The following is a 24,523-nucleotide window of genomic DNA, read 5'->3' on the forward strand; positions in this document are numbered from 1 at the left end:
TTTTTGGTTTCTTAAAAGATTTTTGAGTTGAAAAAATTAAATGCGATTTTATGAGATTTCTATTAGAATTTATTCGAATGGTAAGATGGTAAGAGAAACTAGTTACTACACTTTTATTGCTCTGATTTTGATGGTTGACAATCCTCTACGACTTTTGAATTTCCGCCCCTATCTCTTTGGAGGATGGTAAGATGGTAATATGTAGTTGTGTTGTTGGTTTGTTTGAAATTTCATATTGTTTAGGTTCCCGAGATGTGAGGTGTATAAATATGTGAGGGTAGTTTCACCATATGAACTACCTTTTAGGGATGAGATTCAAACATATTTAACAGGTACATTGTAGTAGAATATGTTAATCATTTGTTCTTCGATTATGATTTTTTTGATTGAGTTTGGTATGGTGTGATTCGTCGGTTGAATTTTTTTTCCCTAAGGATGTATTTTCTCATGCTATTCAATTTTGTGGCTTTCTCGTTTGTAAAAGATGTTAGAATTGTTTTTAACATAATTTGGATATCTATTTAGTATTTGGTAAATATTCTGCATAAACAACGTAATTGTTTTTAACATAATTTTTGGTTTCTTAAAAAAAATTTTTTGAGTCGAAATTAAATGCGATTTTATGAGATTTCAATTAGAATTTATTCGAATAGTAAGATGGTAAGAGAAACTAATTACTACAATTTTATTGTTCTGATTTTCATGGTTGACAATCCTCTACGACTTTTGAATTTCCGCCCCTATCTCTTTGATTAGGTTTTCGGGATGTGAACCAGATTAATGTTTGGTAGGATGAAAAGTCCAACATCATAATTCAAAATTTCCAGATTAATGTAAGACCGGTTCTCGGGATGTAAGAAAACCAGATTAATGTTTGGTAGGATGAAAAGTCCAACATCATAATTCAAAATTTCAAACCACACCGTTTTAGGACATCATGAAAAAATAAGATTCATCCATCATGGATTCTTGTTCTTGATAATATCATGCTGCACAGAAGACCCTTCCCCAATTCGTTTACATTTCAAATTTAATTCATAGCACCTATCAAGTGAAAAAATGGCAACCTTGCATTGTGTAAAAAAAATTATTTGTTTATTAATAGACTGCCCTAATATTAAATATTTTGTTTAAAATAGTAAAAGTCATGTACCCAAAAACAAAATAGTAAAAGTCAATAATTAGCATTGCCGTTCTAAACTTTCTTAGGCTATTTAAATGACAAATATAGTAGAAAAATATATGAACATACATATGATGTTTATTTATTTACATGAGGTTTGCACAAAAGGTAACTTAAGAATTGAGGTTTGCATTATCCTTATAATGACTATTTATGTCATATTTATAGCCAATGTGAGACTTTTAACGAGCGACCATATTTATTTATAACTAATTTGATTTCCAAATCTTGATTAATATATTCGATTGTATTGAATATATTTTTCAAAACCTCTTAGCTTCTCCACCGGTCTTGAGCTTAATCCAACCTCTTAGAGAGGTTCAAATTTCAAATTTAGAGTAGCAATTAATCAACAATATTTTTTATTGGAAACTTTAGAATCAAAATCTTTAAATATCTCAGATATGTACATAATTATGAGATTAAGCCCTATGGGCTCAACTAATGATGATAATAGATGGGATCCAAGCACAATTAGTGACAATTGTGATGAAATCAAATTCCACAATTGTTGCCAAAAGTGAACAAGGAACACTTATTATACCTAGTGGTGTCGTGTGCCTCGAAAGCAAAAAGAAAAAGGCAAATTATATTAGTAGACATTGATGGGATTCCACACTTGAAAACCATAGAGAGAAATTTATTTATAATAGTTGGACATTACGTTATTTTAATCCATTGTATTTGCAGCGTGCCAGCATGCAACTTTCCCACAATCATCAAAGGGAACCTCAGCTCTTTATAATTTCCTCTTTATTTTAGTGTTCAAATTATATGGCTAAGTTCTTTATTATTTTCAAAACATTCCATGTTTGACATAGGATGATGACGATCATGATGTATTTGTTAGGTGATTGATATAGTCCTTTCATAGCTTTTTAAATTTTTTTGGTAAAGAGGCCCTTACATACTTTTTTAAAACTTTTTTTTGGTCTAGACTTTTTTTAAAAAAATTTCTCTTGTTCTGAGCGACTAAATTTCACTTTTAATTAAATGAAGAAATGAGTATATCTAATTTGAGCTATATCTAGTAGGGGGACCAGCAGAGGCCACGGTCCCTCGCAAAATATTTTTCAATTTTTTTTAATTAGTATGATGTGTTTTATTATTGACTTAATTTCACTTTTAATCCCCCTATTTTTATTAAACCCGTGAAAACTGTCCCTTTTTCTTAAAAAAAAAATTTGGTATCCGGCCTTAAGATCCACTAATCAAAATGTCCCATTTTTTAATTCAACATCTTGGCTCTATTTTCACATTTGGTGTAAATTTAATCTCAACATAAGTTTTTTCAACTAAAAATGGTATTTCTTTGTACCAAAAAAGATAATTTATTGGCCCAACATTGAATTTAATGACAAAATATCTCTTTTGAGACTAGAAATCACATTGTTTTTGCAAAACATCGCAATTGTTATAGGGCAAAGTGCATGAATTTGAGATTCATACTATTAATTTGAGATTAATTATCTTATCATTTTTCTTATATATGTTATACTTTTAAAATTTAACTTTTTTTTACTAATGATATTTTTTAAATTCGGCCCCCAAGCAAAATTTCTGCCTCCATCCTTGATAGTCTCTACATATTATATTATATGTAATATCCTTATCAACTAAGTTATGTTTATGTATGTGGACCCTTTCATACTTTATTACGAGAATATCATTGTATCTATTTTAAAATAAATAATTTATTTTTTGCATAATTAAAATAAATAAATTTATCAATCTTTAGTTTGTTCAGTGGTGATTGACGCTAAACTTTGTAGGGAGAACAACAGTTCGATCCACTGCAAGTGCGATCGGAAGGGGACTGAAACCACTTGATGTAGATCCACTTGACCTAAACCATAATAAACTGGTGGTAAAAATCAAAAAAATAAAAAAGAAAAATAAATAAATAAATAAATTTAATCCTTTGAATTTTACAAAATTTAATAAGTAGATCCTTGGATTAAAAAAAAGTTTGATGGATTGGAATATTGGATCAATGGATTGAATCCAATCAATTAACAATGAAAATTGCTTTTCTAGCCCTCTTAATTGCTTCCGGCCTTCTAAACTAATAACTAAATTATCTCTGCTTTAATTTGGAACCCAGGATCAAAACGTCCAAAAGTTTGAATTGCCGATCTAAAATAGGTCTTTAATTTTTATTTTCAACATTTTTTTTTTGTGTTTTGGAACCCATATCTAAAAGCAATGTTTATTTTGGAACGCAGATTCCAAAATAGTTTTATTTTTATTTTTTATTTATTTTATGTTTTGCTACCTAGGGGCTAGGATTAGGGATGACAAAAAAACTCAAACCCGAGAAACTCACCCGAATTCAAACCCAAGTCAACGGGCGAAACCCGATTTGACTGGGTTTGAGTTTGGGTTCGGGTGACACCCGATAATATGGGTGTGGGTTTGGTATCAGTCAAACCCACACCCGAAACCCATACACTCACCCGAAATATTTTATAATTATCTAATTACCCCCATAGTCTCTCTCAATTTTCTTGGAAGACCTTAAATTTTAGTTGTAATTTAATTTCTTGAAAGTCTATGTTGTAATTTCTTGAAAGTCTATGTTTGAATTTCCTTGGAAGATATTAATTTTAGTTGTAATTTAATTCAAAGTCTATGTTGGAATTTAATTTCTTAAATTTGTAAATTATTTTCAAATGTGCTGCAGGTTTGGGTGGAAAAAACCCGAACCTAATGGGTGTGGGCGTGAGTGTTGTTTTGCCACCCGAACAACCTTTGGGTTTGGGTGATGATTTCGGGTGTGAGTTTGGTAAGTGTCAAACTCGCACCCATGGACGCCCGTTGCCATCCCTACCTAGGATAGTTTGGAAAAGCATAATCCAAACGTTAAAAGGTTCGGAACGCAAGATCCAAAATAAGTTTTAATTTTTTGTGTGTCTTAGAATACATGATCCAAATGCAGTGTCTATCATGATAAACAACATTGGTGACTCACCGGAATTGAATTTCTTATTGTCTCTTCTTCCTCCAATACAAGATAAATTTATAGCTAAAATTTATAGAATACACTTCGATGACAATAACATTCAGTGATTTAGGGCCTGTTTAATTTCCTTCTCAGAAGCAGTTTTTTAGTTTTTAAAAATTTAAAAACTTGATCGGTAATTCAATTTTATAAAAATGTTATCTTCTTAAAAACAATTTTCTAAAACACTTTTATAAAGTAATAAAACACAGTTTAAAAATTAAAAACCAAAATTGTTTCAAACAAGCCCTTAATTTTAATATACATTGGACTCGTTCCGACAACAAATAACATTCAGTGACCAACATTTAGAGACATAGTTATGATATACATCCAGTGACATAATTCCGATATACACCGCAACCGATTTCGTCACAAAGATGGGAGAACGTCGCAGTTGAGAGGAAAACAATGTGTGTTTCACTGAAAGAGAAAAAGACTTAGGGTTTTAGAGGGAGAGACAGTGTTGGTTCGGTGAGAAGGAGACGACGTACTTCTTTGTGAGGGAGAAAACTAGGGTTCCAAAGCTAAGAGAGGGAGAGCTTCTCGTATGGAACTTCTCAAATGATTTTGTGTGTGTTCCTTACGAAAGAATATTTTCATTAACCATGTAAATTGTGCTCTATACCTGCAGACTTATCCGCACAAGTATTATCTTCACGAAAGATATACGACAAAACAACTTCTTTTTTTACTTTTTATTTTATTTTCTTACTCCCTCCGTCCCAATTTGATTGACACAATTGACTGTTGTGCACTATTCACACATATTGTTTTGACCTTATTTTTCTACTAATAAACAAAAATAAATATTTTCATATAAGATGTTGTTTGATTATTGTCAAAATATCCAATTTTTATAATTTTTACTATTACACAATTAAAAATATTAATCGTCAAAGTTATGCATCGGCATGCGTGATACAGTCAATTATGTCAATCAAATTGGGACGGAGGGAGTATTATACAAGAAAATGATGAAAATAATCTATATAATGTATATGATATATGATTTATTTTAAGTCCATTCGAATATATAATGTTGCTACCAATCGTTACGTTACTTGGTCCAGTGGTGATTGGTGCTGAACTTGGTAAGGAGGACCGCGATTCTATCCCCCGCAACTACGATTGGGAGGAGGCTGATGCCAGAACTAACCCCCGAATCAGATTAAAACTGGTGGTGAAAACAAAAAAATTAAAATAAAATAAAATGTTGCTTCATAAAAAAATTCAAAATTTAAAACTAGTATTTTAATGCTTTAAATTATTTTTTTACGTTTATACCCTTATTAAAAAAACGTAATTACAAAAATACCCATATTCCCTTTCTTCTTCTGATCTCTCACTGTCGCAGTCGCCCTTCTCTCCGTGTCTCTTCTCACGCGACGCATAAAAAGTTAAAACCCTCTTCTTTCCACCGCCCAAAACCAAAACCCCTCTTCTCTCCGACACGGACCTCTCTCTCTCTCTCTCACACACAGGTTCTCTCCCTCTTCTGATTTCTATTTCTCTCTGTCAACACTCTCATCGTGTTGTTGAATATGTTGTTGTTGACGATTTCTGAAATTGTTGTTGAATGTGTTGTTTTTATTGATTTGAATGTGAAATTTATTGATTTCTACCTCTATTTTGAACATATGCAGAAAAATGACTAACTTGATAACTATGTTTTCACATTTGAAGTTTGGTAAATATTTGTATGAACATGAGCACTTATTGGTTTGCAACTATTTATTGATAACATATTGTATTGATTGTCTTGCTAATTTCTTTGACCTTTTATCTTAGACACATTCCATTTAACAAGTAGGAAGTGACTCTTGACATGAGCAATGTGTAGTCTTCTAACATTCATTTGCTTAGTGAAGCACTTATCATGATAAGTGCTTCTGCTATAAGCTGTTTATAATAGGCCCATAATGTCTTTGAACCCTAGAAACTGCAGGATTTGAATTATGTAGAAAAGTTCATTATTGTTGAACTTACAATCAATTCAGTGTGCTTGGCTTTGCCTTTAGTCTTTTATTTATTTAATTAGATTACATATAGTGAATTTTTAGAATGTAATTCCATATTTCAATTGAGATGTTCTTCCTATAACAATAAATGAAAGATGGGCTTCAATTCTTGGTAAACAAAAATGCTGACGTGTGGTTCATTGGTTGTTTATTCTTATCATGCATCTCTTTGTGTAAAATCTGCCTCGTCTCTCTGTCTCTCTCTCTCACTATCTTCAATGGCAACCTGAACTTGTTGTTTAACCGCAGAAATGACAATGCGAGTCGCAATTCTAAGGGATGCTAGAAGGAACTTGGGTAGCATTTTAGGGTTCAATAGGTTGATTCATTCTGTTCCTCAATCTCCTCCTTTAGCTGGGAGCATTGACCATGGGATTCAGTCAGTGCAACCTGTTTTGCCTGAATTTAGTTCCCCAAGTTTCTCTTTTGGTGGCTCTATGGAGCTCATGGCTGTCCCAAAACGTAAGGTAAGGTATCTTCATAACTTCTCTGTCATTTTAAATTTCCTGTTTTTTGCTAGACACTATAGACAAATGTTGAATTTTTGTTGATGGATGTTTTAAGGAGAAATTATGTGAATGCAAATGATTAGTTTTTCAATTTTGCATTTTATAACTTTTGTGATGGTTTTGTTTTTCATGTAGACTTCTCCCCATAAAAGAGGAATAAGAAATGGGCCAAAAGCTCTGAAACCTGTTCCTGTGCTTGTCCTGTGCAAGTAAGCTATAGTGTGTTTGTTTACTGTTAATGGTTGCAGTTTTTTGCTATGTTCTGCAAATATGTGGTGATTTCTTTTTGTTATAAAGTAGTAGAGTCCTTGAACATAAGATATTTGAGCGAAATTCTTTCATTATAAAATAATTTCATTGTTCTATATCATTTTTATATTATTTATTTAAGCAACCATTATAGTTATAGATATTTTCGATAAAAAAGCAAGTCGTCTGGGACAGGTGGAGTTTCTTTATTCTTAGGGACTAGGGTGAAAATACGCATGCTTCTCTCGACGCTTCTGCTAAATCTCTAAACTAAGCCGAAGTTTGGAATGCAATTAAAACTGATTGTTCTCTATTAAATTTAACCAAGTATTGCTTCATTGCTTATTGTTATTACCATCCCACTTAGTCAAACAAACCCCCACAAATAACAGTTAAGAAAAGGATAAACTTTATGTATAGTAATATGCAGAGAATAAAGCTCAGAGGAGGCCAAATGAGTTACCTACAATGCATATCCCCAAACAATTGCTGTTGGTTTCTTGATTAGTTATTCGCTGTCATCCTCAAATATCTGGGATACATGTACATTATGTTGCCACTTCATAACGGTATGGAGCTATTTGTCATAAACTGTTTCTAGTTTTTAGTGGTACTCAAACTTTTCAGAAAAGTTATGAAGTTTCTGACAATATTTTTCTATTTCATCTTCGTATTGAGACATTGATTGAATGGGACAATATTTCTCTAAAATTAGTTGAATTATTAGACATGAGAAGTGGTTTTAAAGCCGATTACATACCTACATTATTAGACATGTGATGTGGAAGGAAGTAATAAAAGGTAAGTATGGAGAGTCAATGCTTGGTAGAGTGGATTTGGGAGAGGAGTTTAAGCCTTGGTTTTCATCGGTGTGTGGAAAGATATTTGTGTAGTGGGAACTAATCTTAATTCAAATTGGTTCGAGCAAGGACTGAGAAAATGCATAGGTAATGTCGGGCTTACTAGTTTTTGGAACGATCCTTAGCTGGACTATGTTCCTTTGTGTGTTAGGTACCTAGGTTCCCAAGACTTTTTGCTATCTCGATTCAGAAGGAGAGTTCTGTGGCAGCGATGTGTTCCATAGCCGGGGGTGAGGTGCGTTGGGATTTCAGGTGGGGTTGAAGGTTATTCGCGTGGGAAGAAAATCTGGTGGAGCAGTTGCTGGAGTCTATCGGACCAGTTGTTTTTTCGGCCGTGACTGATAAGTGGAGGTGGATACCGGATGAGGGAGGAGTTTTTACGGTCAAGTCTAATTATATGATTGTGGTTAAGTGGCTGTTGCCATTCTTGACTATATCCGAGGCTGAATCAGAAGCTTCCGTTTCTCTTTGGAAGTGTCAGAATCCTTCAAAAGCTATTGCTTTTGGATGGAAACTGCTGCATGTTCGTATTCCGACACATCAAAATCTTCCGAGAAGACAAATTCCTCTAGCAGAGGGAGAGCAGAATTGTGTTTACTGTGGTATTGAGGCAGAAGCTTCTGTGCATTCCTTCTTATATTGTGAGGTGGCTTCGCAGGTTTGGTGGGAGATTTTTGGTTGGCTGGGTTTTGACTTTTCTTTCAAGCATAATCTCTTTTCTGTTCTGAATTTTCTGGGGGGTCAGTCGAAGAAGAAAAATTCTTGCGAAATTTGGACGGCAGTGGTCTGGGTGTTATGGCGTATGCGGAACGCGGTGATTTTTGACAACGGCATCGTTAACGTATCATCTGCGGTAGACGAGATAAAGGTTCTGTCTTGGAAGTGGTGGTTGGGGCAAGGGACGGGAGCTCTGTGTCTTTTGTATGAGTGGAGAATGGAACCTTTAGTTTGTTTGGAGAGGTGAAGCTTTGGCCTTTTAGTTAGGTGTTGTTCTGTTCTTGTTTGTTCTATGCTATTCTGTTGTTGATTATCCTGGTTTTTATTTTTTGGTCACATTTTTAGTCGCCGTGCACTTCTTGTGCTAGTTTCCACTTGCTTTTCTTAATAAAATCTTTTATTGATTAAAAAAAAAACCCTAAGTGTTAATATTTTACTACATTTAGTTTATCACTTGCTGTATGTAGGGAAGTCATCTTCGTATTGATGCATAGATTAAAGTGGGCAACATTTGTTTAACAAGTAGTTGAATAATTAGACATAATAAGTGGTCTTAAAGCAGTTACATACCTATGTGTTGATTGTTTTCTGCAAAAGCCGAAAGAATTATTATTATAAATGAATGGCATAACATATGCCTATTTGATACAAAAATAAGAGTAAACCCTTGACTAAGCAAAGACAAAATCCCAATTACAAAACAGTCAATACCTGTGTTAATATTTAGCTATAATTAATTTTTCAGTTGTTGTAGCCCGTGTAGGACAGTAAGCACTATAATAAAAAACTTGTTCAAAATATTATATGATGTAGAATTTTGAAAGTTTTTTTGTTGGATCAAAATAGCTTTAAAGTTGATTTTAAGCAAAATAGATGCCATAAGAGAACAATGCAAATCAGTTCATGTTTCTACATGTGTTTGACGGGCCATCAAAAGAAAAACGTTATATATGTGTGTGTAGGATTTATGACATTTTAATGGTTTTGCTCATTTTTATTATAAAAAATGCACATTTGTTGGACTCGGTCCATTAGCACATATTCATCGTAGCTTATGCATAAGTCAGTTTTGGTTTTCTTCACAACATAACACATTTTTTTTATTGTTTTCCCTTTCTCTTTAACAAATTTTGTTGTCCTATTTGTGTCTTTTGTCTTAACTGGGCCTTGTTCTGAAATTGTGAAAGCTTAACTGTACATCTATTCATAGTCATATTGTGTTGGGACTGAAAATGGTTTATCTATTAGATTCTATGAGCGACGTGTATGTACATAATTCTAGGAAGACAACGGGATATGGGTTAAAATTCAATCTTTCTTTTTCTTCCTAGCTCGTTAGACGGTTAAAACTGTAGAGTATCATGGGTTCAACCACCTTCCTGGGAATGGTTTATTACTTGGTTGCACAGACAAATTCAAAAGCACGTCCATTGTTTACATGACATACATTTATTAGTTTACTAAGTATTGTATGAGACTGTGAGTCTATTATATGCTGTTGCTATAAGATTGACAAATAAAATTCATGTATTTTTCTGGTTCATAACTTCATATGTGATTAATAACTTCACTTCTTCTGCAGGGGTTGTGGTCGCGTCAGGCTTCCACATTTCTACTGTTGCAGTGGGAAACCAAACCAGGAAAATAATGGTGGACAGAATGGCATAAACTGATTAATCTGTTTGTGATGAAGCGCTAGATGTTAGCTGGCGGGTAGAGCCACCCATAATTTAGATCTTGCTTTTGATTGTTAGCCATTTGATGGGATAGGTTGTTTGGTAGTAATGTTCTACTTCCTTAAGCTATCCGATTGTTGGTTTGTAAGTTTTTAGCATTAAAAGATAAATGTATCAGAATTTTTGGAGATGGTATTTTGCTTCCATTGAATAGTAGCAGCTTTTAACGCGTTACCAACTTTATAAAAAAGCTCACAAATTTGTTCTTTTGAAGATACACAGAGGTCATTAGTTTTTCCTGTTAACTAGCTTCTGACTGCTAAACTTCGTGCCGAAGCTTGTTAATTTTAGGCCATATAGGGTTGTGATCCGAGTTCACTTAACCAGTGTTTGCTGTACTTTTACTAACCATTATTGTTTAGTTACATAAAAGTAGTCTTTTTGGGATGATAATACTATTTGGTACAAAAGTTTTTCAATGAGGAATTTGCTAATTTCATCTGTATAACATGCTAACTTACACCGAAGTTCAACTAAATCTTTACTAATATCTTTTAAATTCATCATTGCCCATCAAATCATCTCTCTTAAACACATCACTGCACATCACAAAATGTCATGAGCTCATGACTTTCACCCCAAGCTTCCTCTTGATGACGCATTTGTTTCGCGGATGAATTTTACTGTAAACCTAGTGCCTAAAATAGTTTTTTCAACAACGATTTTTCTCCGACTCTTGAATTAATTATTTTCCAACAAATTTTTCATTCCTCAACTTAGAAAAATATAACGAGTCCAAATTCTCGTTTAAATTGACATATATAAATCTTCTGTTTCAATTTTTGTGGCAATTATAGTGTGTCGATAATTTAAACACTAAGATACACTATACACGATTTCACTAAAACAAGGATAAAGTCATTTTATTCGTCAAAAAAAAAGAGGATAAAATCATTTTTCCATTTTTAAAAGACATTTATGTAACATAAGATAAATCAACACCTTAGAAAAATATTTATGTAACATAAATATATTGCATAACGAGTCATGTTTACCACAACTTTGAGAATTAAACATACAATTTTTTTTTAACAAAAGAATTAAACATACAATTAAAATGGTAAACAAATGAAAAAGAACACTCTTTTGGTGTAACTAGAATTAGGGCATACAAATGGTAAACAAATGAAAAAGAATAGTATGCCCTAATTCTAGTTACACCAAAATCAAAAGAGAAGAATATAATTTAAATAACACTCTTTGTTGCCTTACCATCACTTGTATTTTTATGCAACCATACCATCATCTTAGAATACAAAATTATACACAAGGTTCTTTATTTATTTTTTTACACACAATATACATACATGGTACATGAAATTAGGGAAAGAAAAACTTTATTGGATGGCATTACAATAAATAAATGACAACTAATGAAATATTCTATCATAACATATACTACACATTTATTTTGATAGCACACAGTCTTATTCTCCTGGATATGAAATTCAGAATCAGGGAAACCTATGAACCCATTTACATTTATTACGATAGCACCTAAACCAAAAAAACTCGTGCCAAGATATTGGACAATCACTATCTTTTTCACATTCTATAAGTTCTGTAATAAAAAAATAAAATAAAATAATGTTATTAAAATGATAAGAGATTATGTAAGAAGTACAAAATAAAGAAGGAAAATTGAAAAGATGAACAAATGGCTTACCTGTACCGGATTCCGTTGCGACAAAAAATAAGAAAAGAAATAGAATCATAGTATAACTATAAACAAATTTGAGAGTTTCAGCCATATCTTTTTCTCTTTGCATGTAAGAAATAGAATATGAATTAATCTTTTTTATAGGGTAGAGAGTTCGTGCTCTCCTAAAAATAATATAATATTTTTTCGAATTCGTGAAATTATAAAACCCTTTATAAAACTATAACAATTATTAACCTTTCGTGATGGTAAAAGATTTATTTTCTTTTTTATCTTTTCATCACTCCTAGTTTTTCATTACTTTTTTAATGTTTCACGACAGTTGTTTTCTATCTGAACCATGGTAAAGTTATTCGTTGGAGTAATGCACAATTAGGATGCGAACATGTTTATGCACAAGTAAAATGTATTATTATAAGGTTAATTCTAATTGATAAAATCATTTAATAAAAAATAATGCGTATTTAATTTTGTAATTTTTTATAAATTAAAGATATCCGCCGCACGCAACTGCAGAGACTAACACCCTCGAGGTAATTGAGATTCATTTAAGGAATTGATCTCTCCCAACAAATGTTTCTTCATACGCAACGATCAGGAATCGACCTCAGGACCAAATGGTTAAGGAACTGTATTTACCACTTGTGCCACGTTGATTTTTAATTTAATTTTGTAATTTCATGATTTGTTCTGCATTACCATTCAAATCAATTATATAATTCATATTGATTTACACAATAATTTGTTATTAAATGTAAACCAGTGTTTTCTCTTGAAATATACACATTTTCTATTATTTTAAAACAATGGATATGAGAAAAAAAAAAAAAAAACAATGGATGTTGTTTTCAAAAAAACAAAATGTGTAACTCTATGCGTCACAATTTTTTTTTCTCCTCTTAGTCTGTTAAAGAAGGGTGATTTAAGGTCAATTTTATCTTGGAATCAACACTCGTAATTTTTTTCCCTTTCTTCTTATAATAAATAAGTGCGATTTTCACATATTTGTTTGTTTTCTCGTATTCGTCCAATGTATTTTGTTGTATCGTGTTTGTGCGGTGTATTTTGTTTTTTGTCTTTGTGTTGTGTTCATTTGTTTCAGGTTGAAGGATTAATTCTGATCTAGTGCAAATCCAATCAATGTCGACTTTGATGTCATCAAAGCTATAAATTCAGAGGCAGAGATATTCCGGACATTTTAATATAGTTATATTTGTAGGCTTATGTAATTTGTCGTTTTTATGTTAATTAACATAGATGCTTTGAGTTTGTTCGCAAATTTATGCCTCCTATTTTTAATGATTTTGAATTTTTATTGCATCGATGATCTGTCAATTTGAATAAATGAATGTTGTTTATTTTTAATAAAAAAATGAATGCGTATCTTATGACACATTTTTTTATTCAAAAATAATTGAAGATTCAACAACTCAATCTAAAGACAGATATGAAAATGATATTTATTTATAAGCACCATTAGTAGTAATAAAAAAAATTAAAAATAAGCCAAATATCGACACTTGAAAATACCCAAAAATAAAACGAGTGATAAGTGACAACATAATTTCTCTTTGCGTATCCCACAAACAACTTGAAATTTTTATTTCTAAAAATGCTCTCACTTAAATGATTATTTTATTCATTTTGGATTTGGATAATGTACATAATCCACCCAATATTTGAAAATAAACAAAAGGTAGTAAGTCTTCAAAAAAAATAAAAAGTAGTAAAGATAGTCCAAAATAGTTTATGTGAGTTTAACTCAGTTGGTAGAAATATCGCATTATATGTGCAGGAGCCATCGTTCGAACCCTCTTTAAGGTGAATTTTCTAGCTATTAGGCTACGTGACAAAAAAATACTCCAAAATATTAAGTAAAACATAAACTAATTATAGAAAATAGCTAAACAAAATAAGATATTACAATATTTGTTTATTTACATTTTAGTATTTCGATTGATTTATAAATCTATATATATAAATCCTAGATAGTTATCCTATTAGTTCTCTAAACCCTAATCCACTTAAACCAATGAAATTTCTTCATTTAGCCATGTCATCCACTTACAATGTCACATCATTTCTCCTTACATTATTGTCATATTGATCAACTTTGCATATACCTACATTTATATGTGTAATGGTACATTAATATGGACTAATGGAAGCAAATCGTCACTATAAAAAAAACTGCCCGATTATATGTTTATATAAGAAAAAAAACGTATGGACTAATGGAAGCAAATAGTCAATATAATGATTGAATATATCTAATCAAAAGGAAATAAAATAGTCATTAAATCATCATATTTTGCTAAACAATTGTTTAAACAATTGTCACTAAATCATCATATTTTATTTAAATTCTATAATCTAGACCAAACTCAAGTGATAACTTGATAATTTCTTTTATTTTTTATTTTTTTGAACAGCAGTGATAACTTGATAATATATAACCCAAAATCGTTTGCGCTCATCAGTTGCTCCAAATGATCAGAATCAAGTTGTTGCACATCATCCATATCATACAAAGTCCCCTTATGATTTGTCTGCTCCCACAAACTTTTGACAAATGTTCTTATTGACTTATGATTTTTCAACTGACACCACATTCTTCAGAGGGATGCCAAGTCGATGGAGAGCTACCTCTGCACCGCCAATTCCAGAAAAGTGAGAGACGGAAGATTAACCCCATCAGGATACATTTCCTTAAGAACAGATAGATGATATGCCACTGTGTCAACCTGGAAAGAATTTCCAAGTGATTTGAATTTGTCCGTCCAACTTATACCACCCCCTTGTGTAATCCCAACAACATTTCCACTTCGTCGGGCTCTAGAGGGGGAAACTTTATTCTTGCCCTCCCATACCAAATTCCACTTCCGACACTAATCCAAAACAAACTTTTTGACAATCTCGGTTGGTTCTTCCAACTGTTCACATTTTTCAACCGCTTTCCTGATCCTATCTGTGAGTTTTACACTACAGTATACTGTTTAAAGACAATTAAGCTTGGTTCTCGGATCCTATCTGTGAGTTTTGCACTGCAGTGTACTGTTTTCAAGCAATCTTCGATTGTAACTACAGAGCTCGGTTCGGTGGGAATCCCAAACCCCATCATCGGATTAGGCAGATTAAGTGCATGAGCCTCATCATCCTCCTCACACAGGGCTCTCTTCTCAATTACCTTTGGTCTATTCTTTCCCATTACTTCATATTAATAGAGACTCCACTTCTTTAACTTTGAATGTCCGCTGCTTTGTGGTTTATCTTCAAGAGGCAGAATGGCATCTTCGGCTTTCGCCAGTTGAGCAACACCATTGTAATCGACCAGGTCATCAAGCGAGGCGTCTAGACCTAATATTTCTATGGCTATTAAAACCTCCTGCTCATTGGATCCCATTTTTACCAGGGCAAACAATGTATCATCATCTATAGATTTTGGCATTTCACATTCAGAAAATCGACCTGAAACCCCAAAAATCGGCCGAAAACCAAAAAAATCGGCCCAAAACCTAAAATTGTCCATAAACAAAAAATCGGCCGAAAAACCAAAAATCGACAAAAACTCTAAAATCGGCCGAAAACCCAAAAAATTGGCCAAAAACCAAAAATCGACCTTAAACCCAAAAAAATCGGCCAAAAACCCAAAAAACGACTATAAACCCTAAAATTGACCGAAAAACGAAAATTTGACCGAAAACCCAAAATTCGACTATAAACCCTAAAATCGGCTGAAAACTGGGTTTATAGTCGATTTTTGGGTTCTCGATTATATGTTTATATATATAAAAACAAAGTATGGACTAATGGAAGCAAATAGTCACTATAATGATTGAATATATCTAATCAAAAGGAAATAAAATAGTCATTAAATCATCATATTTTGCTAAACAATTGTTTAAACAATCTTTTATATTATAAGCTTGTATACACAAGCAAATTCTAAACCCTAATTTGCTTTTCCCGTTTCCCTCCATTTTATCTTGCAATTTTTAATAAAAAATAAGACAATTTTGTCTTGACTAAGATTTAAACTCACAACCCTTCAGTGCAAGACAATATTCTCAACCACTATGCCAAGTATACAAATTGTGATTAAAATTATGTGTAATAATTGATAAACACCATCAATAATTTCCTTTATATTTATTAACATTCCTTTTTTTTTTACGTGTTTGCAAGTATTTAGGATTCAAATATTGTTTAGTGATTAAATATATTCTATATATATATTGGTTGTCCTTTTGTAGATCTAAATATTGTTTTTTTTTACGTGTTTGCAAAGTATTTAGGATTCAATTTTTTTTTTTTGAAGCAATTTAGGATTCAAATATTGTTTAGTGATTAAATGTATTCTATATATATATATATATATATATATATATATATATATATATATATATATATATATATATATATATATATATATATATATATATTGGTTGTCCTTTTTTATTCTATATATTTATCGAGTATTTTTTTACGGTATTTCCTTAATATGGTTACATAAATTGTGTTAAAAAAAAAATGTAAAGATGTTAAATATCAAGCAATTAATTAATACATTTAATGTCGTTTAATTTTAGAAGTTAATTAATACGCCTATAATTAATACGATTTTATTTTATCGAGTATTTTTTGGTCTCTTTTTTGGTTTTTAATGTTTATGCGTAAAATTAGTAAGCAGAAATAAATAAAAAGACATGAAATATACGAAACCCTAATTGAAAATCAATATTATGTTTTTCAATATAAATAACAACTCTTATGTATCAAATTGAGCACCGCATATTTAGCTAAAAAAAAATGAGCACAGCCTAATTGCTTTCGTCTTTGTTAATTTTTGGTTGACTACAATCCTTTATCACTCATGGCTGGAAAATCAACAACTCCAACTCCATTGGTTGTTCTCTATCCTGGAAAAAAGGATTTGGAGGTGCAAATTCGTGTGGCAAATATGTGGAGCGTTACTAATAAGTATAGTCCTAATGAAGTAATTTTCATGAATCTTCTTTTGGTTGATGATCAGGTAATTCGTTTATGTATATTTGTTTTTTTTTTTATTTAGCTTATTTTCATATATGTACATATATTAAAAATAACATATTTGTTCTTTCTAATTTTTGTTGTCAAGGGTGACAAAATACAATTTGCCGTGCGGAAGGCCCTGGTGTCACACTGCTGAATACAAATATGATGACAATTGAGAATTTGATTGAAGCCAATGCGTTACATTTATATTTCAAATTCCTAACCTAATTGTTTACATATTCCGTAACATTTTTTAATATATAGATAATTCTTTTAACTCTAACTTACCAATTTTTTCTTATCATTGGTTTCGATATGTGTAGCCGTGTCATGGCACAGTGATCGCTAGAATTTGTGAAATAGATGCAGGAGATGGTTGGTATTTTCGATCATGTACTCAGTGTGCTTCGACGGTGACGATTGAGAAGGGGATTCTGACATGTCGGAAGAAATGCAGCAAGGCTAAAAGCGCTGTTCCAAAGTACTTACATGAAATAATTTATTAGCTAACCTGTTCTGGACTAGACTAATGCTAGTCCACCTAGACCCTCACAAAGTCCACATGGCTTGCCCAATCATCTCCATGTCAGCATGGCACAACCTCTCCACCAAGATAGGGTAAAATTACTACTCTACCCACCATCTAAGGGTGATATCTTGGCAGTCCCTCTTAATGGGCCTTGGCCAGTCCAACCCACTAAGAGGACCTTTGGCCCAGAGCTGGGGGCTATAAATACTCTCCCTCTTGGGAGAGCAAGGTAGACACTATTCATTATTGCAATTACTCTCTCTCTCTAACCTCTCTCTAAGTACCTCTTTGCTCTCTATATTCCTTGTCTGACTTTGGCATCGGAGCACCTGCAGGTACAACCCCCCCCTCCGTGGATCATCTGCTCGGATTGCTACCTACCACCTGCTCAACGGACTTCCAGCTGGCCTCCTACCTGTTCTGATCAACAGTTAAGATCAGTGGCGCCGACTGTGGGGATCTGAGTTCTCCCCTTCTTTGTTTCGAGCAAGTAAACCAAAGAACAAAACCAATCATTCACATTTCTATCATGGCCAGTTCATCTCATTTCAACAATGACATTGAGGACGCTGCTCCTCCCGCTTCTCCCCGCCTATCTCCTGCTCTCATCCCTGACCACCAGGCCCTCCCCGAGTCTGACCCAAGAGACGGGCAGGAAATTTCCTGGACTTCTGAGGACGGCGACCTGGTCGTCCTGACTGAGAAACAGGCTGGGAAGCGCCCCCAGTCCGAGCAGGGCAAATCGGCAGAGACCGACTTGTCCGCTGCCTCAGTTACCAACGCTGAGCTTGCTTCGCTCATAGCTGCCCTGAAGCAAACCACTGAAGCTCTCCAAGGCCAGAATCGCCGCATGGACGAGCAGAACGCAAGACTTGATCGCTTGGAAAGGAAGCAGCGATTTTCAAGGAACAACTCTCCTCCGAGGAGAACTCCTGCTTCTCAATCCCCTCCTCGTCAAGAGGTTGTCAGACAACGACGACCTGCACTTGAGAGGATTGAGCAGCCTAGCAAGAAAAGAGACCATGTCTCCCCTCCCCGCGAGGGTATATCTTCTCCTATTGTGAAGAAAGGAAAAACGGTGGACCGAACACCTCCTCGCAGCCAATTCTCCAGGAGCCCAACTCCTGATCGTGAGGACTCACCTCCCCTGAACTCACATGAGAGTGACGAAGAGGATCCTCGCTGCCCCTTATCTCATGACATTCTCCAAGCACCTGTGCCAAAGGGATTCGAGCGACCACCTGCTCTCCCAGCCTACGATGGACTCACAGACCCAGATGAACACATTGCTTCAATCAACGCTACCCTGAACTTCTTAAGGGTCAGCGGAGCTATAAGATGCAGAATTTTCCCAACTACCCTCAGGAAGGGAGCTATGGCCTGGTATCACAGCCTACCTCCTCGTTCCATTGTCTCATGGATGGACCTCTCCGACCAGTTCCGCAGACACTTCACTGCTTCCCGCAAGCAGCCAAAGACCGAGGCAGTCCTGGACGCCATCTTCCAAGGTGATAATGAATCTCTCCGTAGTTTTATAGAGAGGTTCAACAAAGAGGCCGTCCAGGTAGAAACAACTGATGATATGAAGAAATACCTGCTCCAAAGGGGCCTCAGACCGAATACTGACTTTGCAAAAGCCGTTGGAATCGAAAAACCACGCACCTTTAGCGACCTCCTCCTCAAATCTCAACCATACATCCAATATGAAGAGCAACAAGCTGCAGATGCTGCCCGCTATGGGCGAGCAGGAAACAGTCAACCTGCTCCTCGCTCAAATGCTGAACAGCCCAGCCGGGGAGGAGGAAGACGAAGAGGCGAAAGGCCTAGGGAACCCCGTGGACCTCCTAGCACGTTCAGCAACTATACTCCCCTTAACAGAACTGAAATTCTGGTATCACTAGAATGATGTTGCCTAAGATGTCCCAACAACTACTTTGTGTATAATGTTGTTTTCTATTGTTGGCACATCTTATATAACATATAAAAAGTTGACAGAAAATAAATAAATGACACAAGTAATTGTTAACCCAGTTCAGCCAACTGCCTACTCTGGGGGATACCAATCCAGGAAGGAAATCCACTAATAGCTCTAGTTACTAAGACCTCCAGCAAACCCTAGGATTTACGCCTTACACTAAGACCTCCAGCAAACCCTGGTTTACGCCTTATAACCTCGACACTACTCATGCAACTTCTGCCTAGGAACTCCTAGACATGAGATCCCATCTCACTTCCACTCACACAACACAACCTGTGTTGATTATACAATGTTTGGAAAGATGTGGTGACAACTTGTCAAGACAACACTTCACTTTTGCTTAAAAGCTTCAAGTGAATCACACATGGTAAACTCCGTACTTCAAAGCTTAGGAGTAACCTTAAAATAACAAACTTACTTCTTAACTCGTGTTATAGAATCCACAAGCAAGAATTACAATCAAACAATAAAACACTCAACAAAGACTCACTAAAGACTCAATATGTGTAACTAATATTTTTCAATGAGATGCCTAGTCTTGAGCTTGGTCTTCGTATATATAATGATCTAGCACGCTCCACTTTCTTCATTACTGATAGGACGCTCCTTGTAGCTCATAAAAGGTGATCTGATTCTCATTTGATCTTCATCAAGAGTGTATAGAAACTTTCCAAAAGTGTTTAAGGACTTTATAGGATAATTGTGATCATACCGTTGTACCATTAAGTCTTATCTTACCCTTAAAATACCTGATCAGATCAAATCTCCATTGAGCGTGCTCTTTAAGTGGATTTCCATAAATAGCAGATGCTCTCATAAATGCGCGAGATTTCCTTGAATAAATATGATGTTGTAACATGTTATCCAACATCTTGTTAGTATATTTGTTTTAGCAAAATTAAGCCAATTCAAATATCCAACAATCTCCCCCTTTGGCAATTTTTGGCTAAAACAATTTCAGGCCATTACCTTTGAGAGATATAAAAAGCGCAATCCTTCAAATCACCATGGTCACACAAAAGAAGGAATGTTAGAGCATCATTTAAACAAAATTTCACATAGGTGAAAAGTATATGCATCAGAGGCAGCAGCAGCGGAGTTATCATCAATTAGCCTCGAGCAAAATAAAAACGTGGTATCAGAGCAAAACATATATCATATGTCATATGTCATCAAAGTTGTTGTGACATATGGGAGCACATCTTCTAGCACATGTTCGTCCAATCAGGGCAGCATCTATTCAGTAGCAAACTCCCCCTGACTTCATCAGCTTGTGCATCATCTCAGGGTAAAATTTTTACTCCCCCTGAATACTTGCTTACTGCTACTTAAAAACATGTCACAACAAAAGACACAACAACATGTAGCAGAAACAAACAAACCAAAGCAAAGTACTACTCCCCCTTTTTAGCCACAAAATGTGCCAAAACAGGAAGGTTAAGTATCCAAAGTGCAGAATTAAAGGTACAGACCATGCACTCAGAAGGTGCTAAAATACAAACCACCCACAAAAACAAATAACAAAGTTCAGTAAAATATTAAGACAGATTACAAAATCATTCATCATCACTACTGTCAGAGGCTTCATCCTCATCTGTAGCAGTAGCATAACCTTCTTCCTCATCTGCATTGTTTTGATCACCTGTAGCAGCCACATTTGCACTAGCTTTGACAGGTATCTCATCAGTTTCCAATCCTTCAATCATTTTCAAGAACACATTCTTCCTCTCCTCAAGCTCAGCCTGTTGTTTATCAATATCCTGACATTGAGCCTTTAAACCAGCAATAATCTCCTTTTTGGTCATAACAGCAGCTCCACCAGCAGATGTCCCAACATGTTCAGTAACATTGTGATTACCAAAAAGTTTATGATGAAAAGTAAAACCTGATTCCCTCTTCTTAGGTGTGTCAGTCACAGCCTTGATGTCTGGGTATTGGGCCAAGATAATTCCACACAGCAAAGATGGAAAAGCTATTGGCATCTTCACAGCTGTTGATCTAATATGCTTAATGGTTTGATCAAAAATAAAGGACCCATAGTCATAGTCAAACTTGGTTCCTACAGCATATATAAATCTACCCAGGTTTGTAGCAACATTGGTTGCATGCTTGGTTGGCACCCAATTTGTTGACCCTATCCTATTGAGGATGGCATATTTGACATTTAATTTGCTCGTGGGTATCAGCTTCTTTGTAGGCCAGACCTTAACCTTACCACCAGTTATCTCAGCACTCACAACATCATTAGCAACTTCTAATTCAGCCTTAGGTTCTACAGATCTACCTAGGTAGTTATTTATCACAACAGGAGAAAAATTGATACATTTACCTCTGACAAAAACTTTGTGGTAGTCCTTGCTCAGTGGGTTATCACATTCTTCAGGGATGTTCACCAGAAATTCTTTCACAAGCAGCTCATAACATGGACTGAAATCACAGACTGTCTTCATCAGGCCAGCTTCCTTGATGTATTCAAAGATGTCTTGACATTTGAGAGCATCTTTGGACAGTTCCCTTTCAACAGCCAATCTCCTTTGGTAAATGTAGTCCCATCTCAGTGCAAAGGCAGCACGATGGAAGGAGATGTTATCACATGGGGCTTCTTCAACACCTTGTGGAGCCTTCTTCACAGTAGTCTTCTTAGGATTGGCAGAGGAGATGTTAACAGCATCTTCAGCAACATCATAGTCTGAGTCACTAGATGACTCCTTCTTTCTCTTCAATGTTTCCTTCTTCTTGGCAGGAGGGGAGAGAACCTTGCTCCAACCTTTGACTGGTCCAACACCTTTTGTTTTCACTCTTGGTGCAGGAGTCTTGCTTGCAGTGGCCACAGCCTTCCCTGTACAGCTTCTCAACCTCTTTGTTATACCACCAGTTGGTTTTACAGCAGTCTTGGTGGTGACATAATCATCAACATCAACAACATCTTTCTCTTTTTCTTTCTCAGGTTCTGCAGGCTTGTCAGCTTCAACTTCTTGCTCATCTGTAGGGATGGACTGGTTACTCTCTTCAGATTGAGTGTCCCCTTCATGATCAGAAGTACCCTCATCAGCAGTCCCAGTTTCTTCATCTGTAGACTCAGATGTTGTGGCAGTTGTCTCAACATCCTTTTCAGCAACAGTTTCCTTCACAGGTTCTTCCTCAGCAGTTGCAGTTTCTACTTCTTCATTCTCATTCAAGGATGTTTCAACATCCTTCATTACAACTTCTTCAGTAACAACAGGGATTGATTTTTCAGCCACCATCTCAGCAATTGTTGGTGATTTCTCAGCAATATTAGGCTCAACCTCTGTAGGAGTGTCTTCCATCTCAGTATCAACAGGCACATTATTCAGATCTCTCTTCTCAGCATCAGATCCCAAATTATCTTGATTAGGGTTTCCAGCAATTGAAATAAGTGTTTCAACAACTTCGGAGACAGATTTAGGGTTCTGAGATTCTACTTTGGTTGCTTTCTCGGATGTGTTAACATTCGATTCAAAAACCAAATCGGACATAGACAGAGCAAACTTAGATTTATAATCCCTTCTCTTCCTTTTAGAAGTTCCTTTACTAGATTTCACCGTCGAAGGAGAGATATCATCACTTACTTTTGGAGTTTCTTTCTTTTCAGCAGTTTTTCCTTTCCCTTTCTTCTCAGCGACATTTGTTTGAGCTTTAGATTTGGAAGCACGAACAGTTGTAACAGGTACAGCATCCTTGATGATTAGTGCCTTTGATCGAGTAGAACGGCCGGACTTTGTAGTTTGGGAAGATTCAGACATGTTTGGATGATGATTTTTGAGGTTTAGGAAGTTGAATGGATGAAAGTTGAGGTTGGAAGTGGAAGAATAGGGTTCACGGTAGAAAATTAGGATTTTAATGAAAGTGCATTGATTGCGTGTACAGACATATTTAAGGGAAGTTTGTAATGATTTCCCTAAATTAGCGTGCATTGAATGATGGGAGAGAAAACGGTTTCCTTTTGCACGCCTCAACTGCTGTAACTGCTATGCTTCTTCATGCAGGCAAATTCCCAATTTGCCCCTTAAAAATTCAAACTGATTAGCATCAAGCGCCTTTGTAAAAATGTCAGCTAGCTGTTCACTTGTACCAATGTGCTTGAGTTCCACACAATTTTCTTCAACAAGGTCTCTGATAAAATGATGTCTGATGTCTATGTGTTTGGTTCTTGAGTGTTGAACTGGATTCTTGGATATATTGATCGCACTCAAGTTGTCACAATATAATGTCATGACATCTTGGTCGACATTATATTCTTTCAGCATCTGTTTCATCCACATCAGCTGGGAACAACTGCTTCCTGCAGCTATGTATTCAGCCTCTGCAGTTGACAGAGACACACAATTCTGCTTCTTGCTGAACCATGAGATCAAATTATCACCCAAAAAGAAGCATCCTCCTGAAGTGCTCTTTCTATCATCAGCACTTCCAGCCCAATCTGCATCACAATACCCTATCAAAGTTGAGTTCTTGGTCTGGGAATACAGAATCCCATAATCACTGGTGCCCTTTATATATTTCAGAATCCTTTTGACTTGTACAAGATGGCTCATCTTTGGCTTTGCTTGATATCTTGCACAAACACCCACAGCAAAGGTGATGTCTGGTCTACTAGCTGTAAGATACAATAGACTGCCAATCATGCTCCTGTATAGGCTTTGATCAACATCAATGCCATTTTCATCTTTGGTTAGCTTTAGATGAGTAGCAGCTGGTGTTCTCTTGTGTGCTGCAGTGTCCATTCCAAACTTTTTGATCATGTTCTTCGCATATTTGCTTTGAGAGACAAATATGGTGTCTTCCATTTGTTTTACTTGCAGACCAAGGAAATATGTCAGCTCACCTACCAAACTCATTTCAAATTCTGATTGCATTTGTTGTACAAAATGTTGCACCATCTTTTCAGACATTCCACCAAATACTATATCATCAACATAAATCTGGGCAATCATCAGCTTCTCTTCTTGTTCTTTAACAAACAGGGTTTTGTCATGGCCTCCTTTTCTGTATCCTTGACTAACAAGAAAATTTGTCAGCCTTTCA

At 35.0% G+C, this 24,523-nt stretch overlaps 1 protein-coding gene, 1 long non-coding RNA gene and 1 pseudogene across 2 annotated transcripts; 1 reads left to right on the plus strand and 2 right to left on the minus strand.

Annotated features, from left to right (window-relative positions):
* The first annotated feature begins 6,456 nt into the window (after window positions 1–6,456).
* On the plus strand, window positions 6,457–10,489 carry LOC123881808. The gene is made up of 3 exons (XM_045930550.1): window positions 6,457–6,672; window positions 6,850–6,923; window positions 10,123–10,489. The coding sequence occupies exons 1-3, from the start codon at window positions 6,457–6,459 to the stop codon at window positions 10,211–10,213; spliced, it is 381 nt and encodes a 126-aa protein (XP_045786506.1). The 3' UTR covers window positions 10,214–10,489.
* A 955-nt stretch (window positions 10,490–11,444) lies between these two features.
* LOC123881809 lies at window positions 11,445–12,102 on the minus strand. Its single transcript, XR_006799611.1, has 2 exons — window positions 11,943–12,102; window positions 11,445–11,837 (listed from the first exon to the last, which is right to left on the minus strand). It is a non-coding gene; the product is annotated as an uncharacterized LOC123881809 (long non-coding RNA).
* A 2,082-nt stretch (window positions 12,103–14,184) lies between these two features.
* Window positions 14,185–15,144, minus strand: LOC123922443 (annotated as a pseudogene).
* Between the last annotated feature and the right edge of the window lie 9,379 nt (window positions 15,145–24,523).

This window comes from Trifolium pratense, linkage group LG4 (assembly GCF_020283565.1).
Source record: "Trifolium pratense cultivar HEN17-A07 linkage group LG4, ARS_RC_1.1, whole genome shotgun sequence".
NCBI lineage: Eukaryota > Viridiplantae > Streptophyta > Magnoliopsida > Fabales > Fabaceae > Trifolium > Trifolium pratense.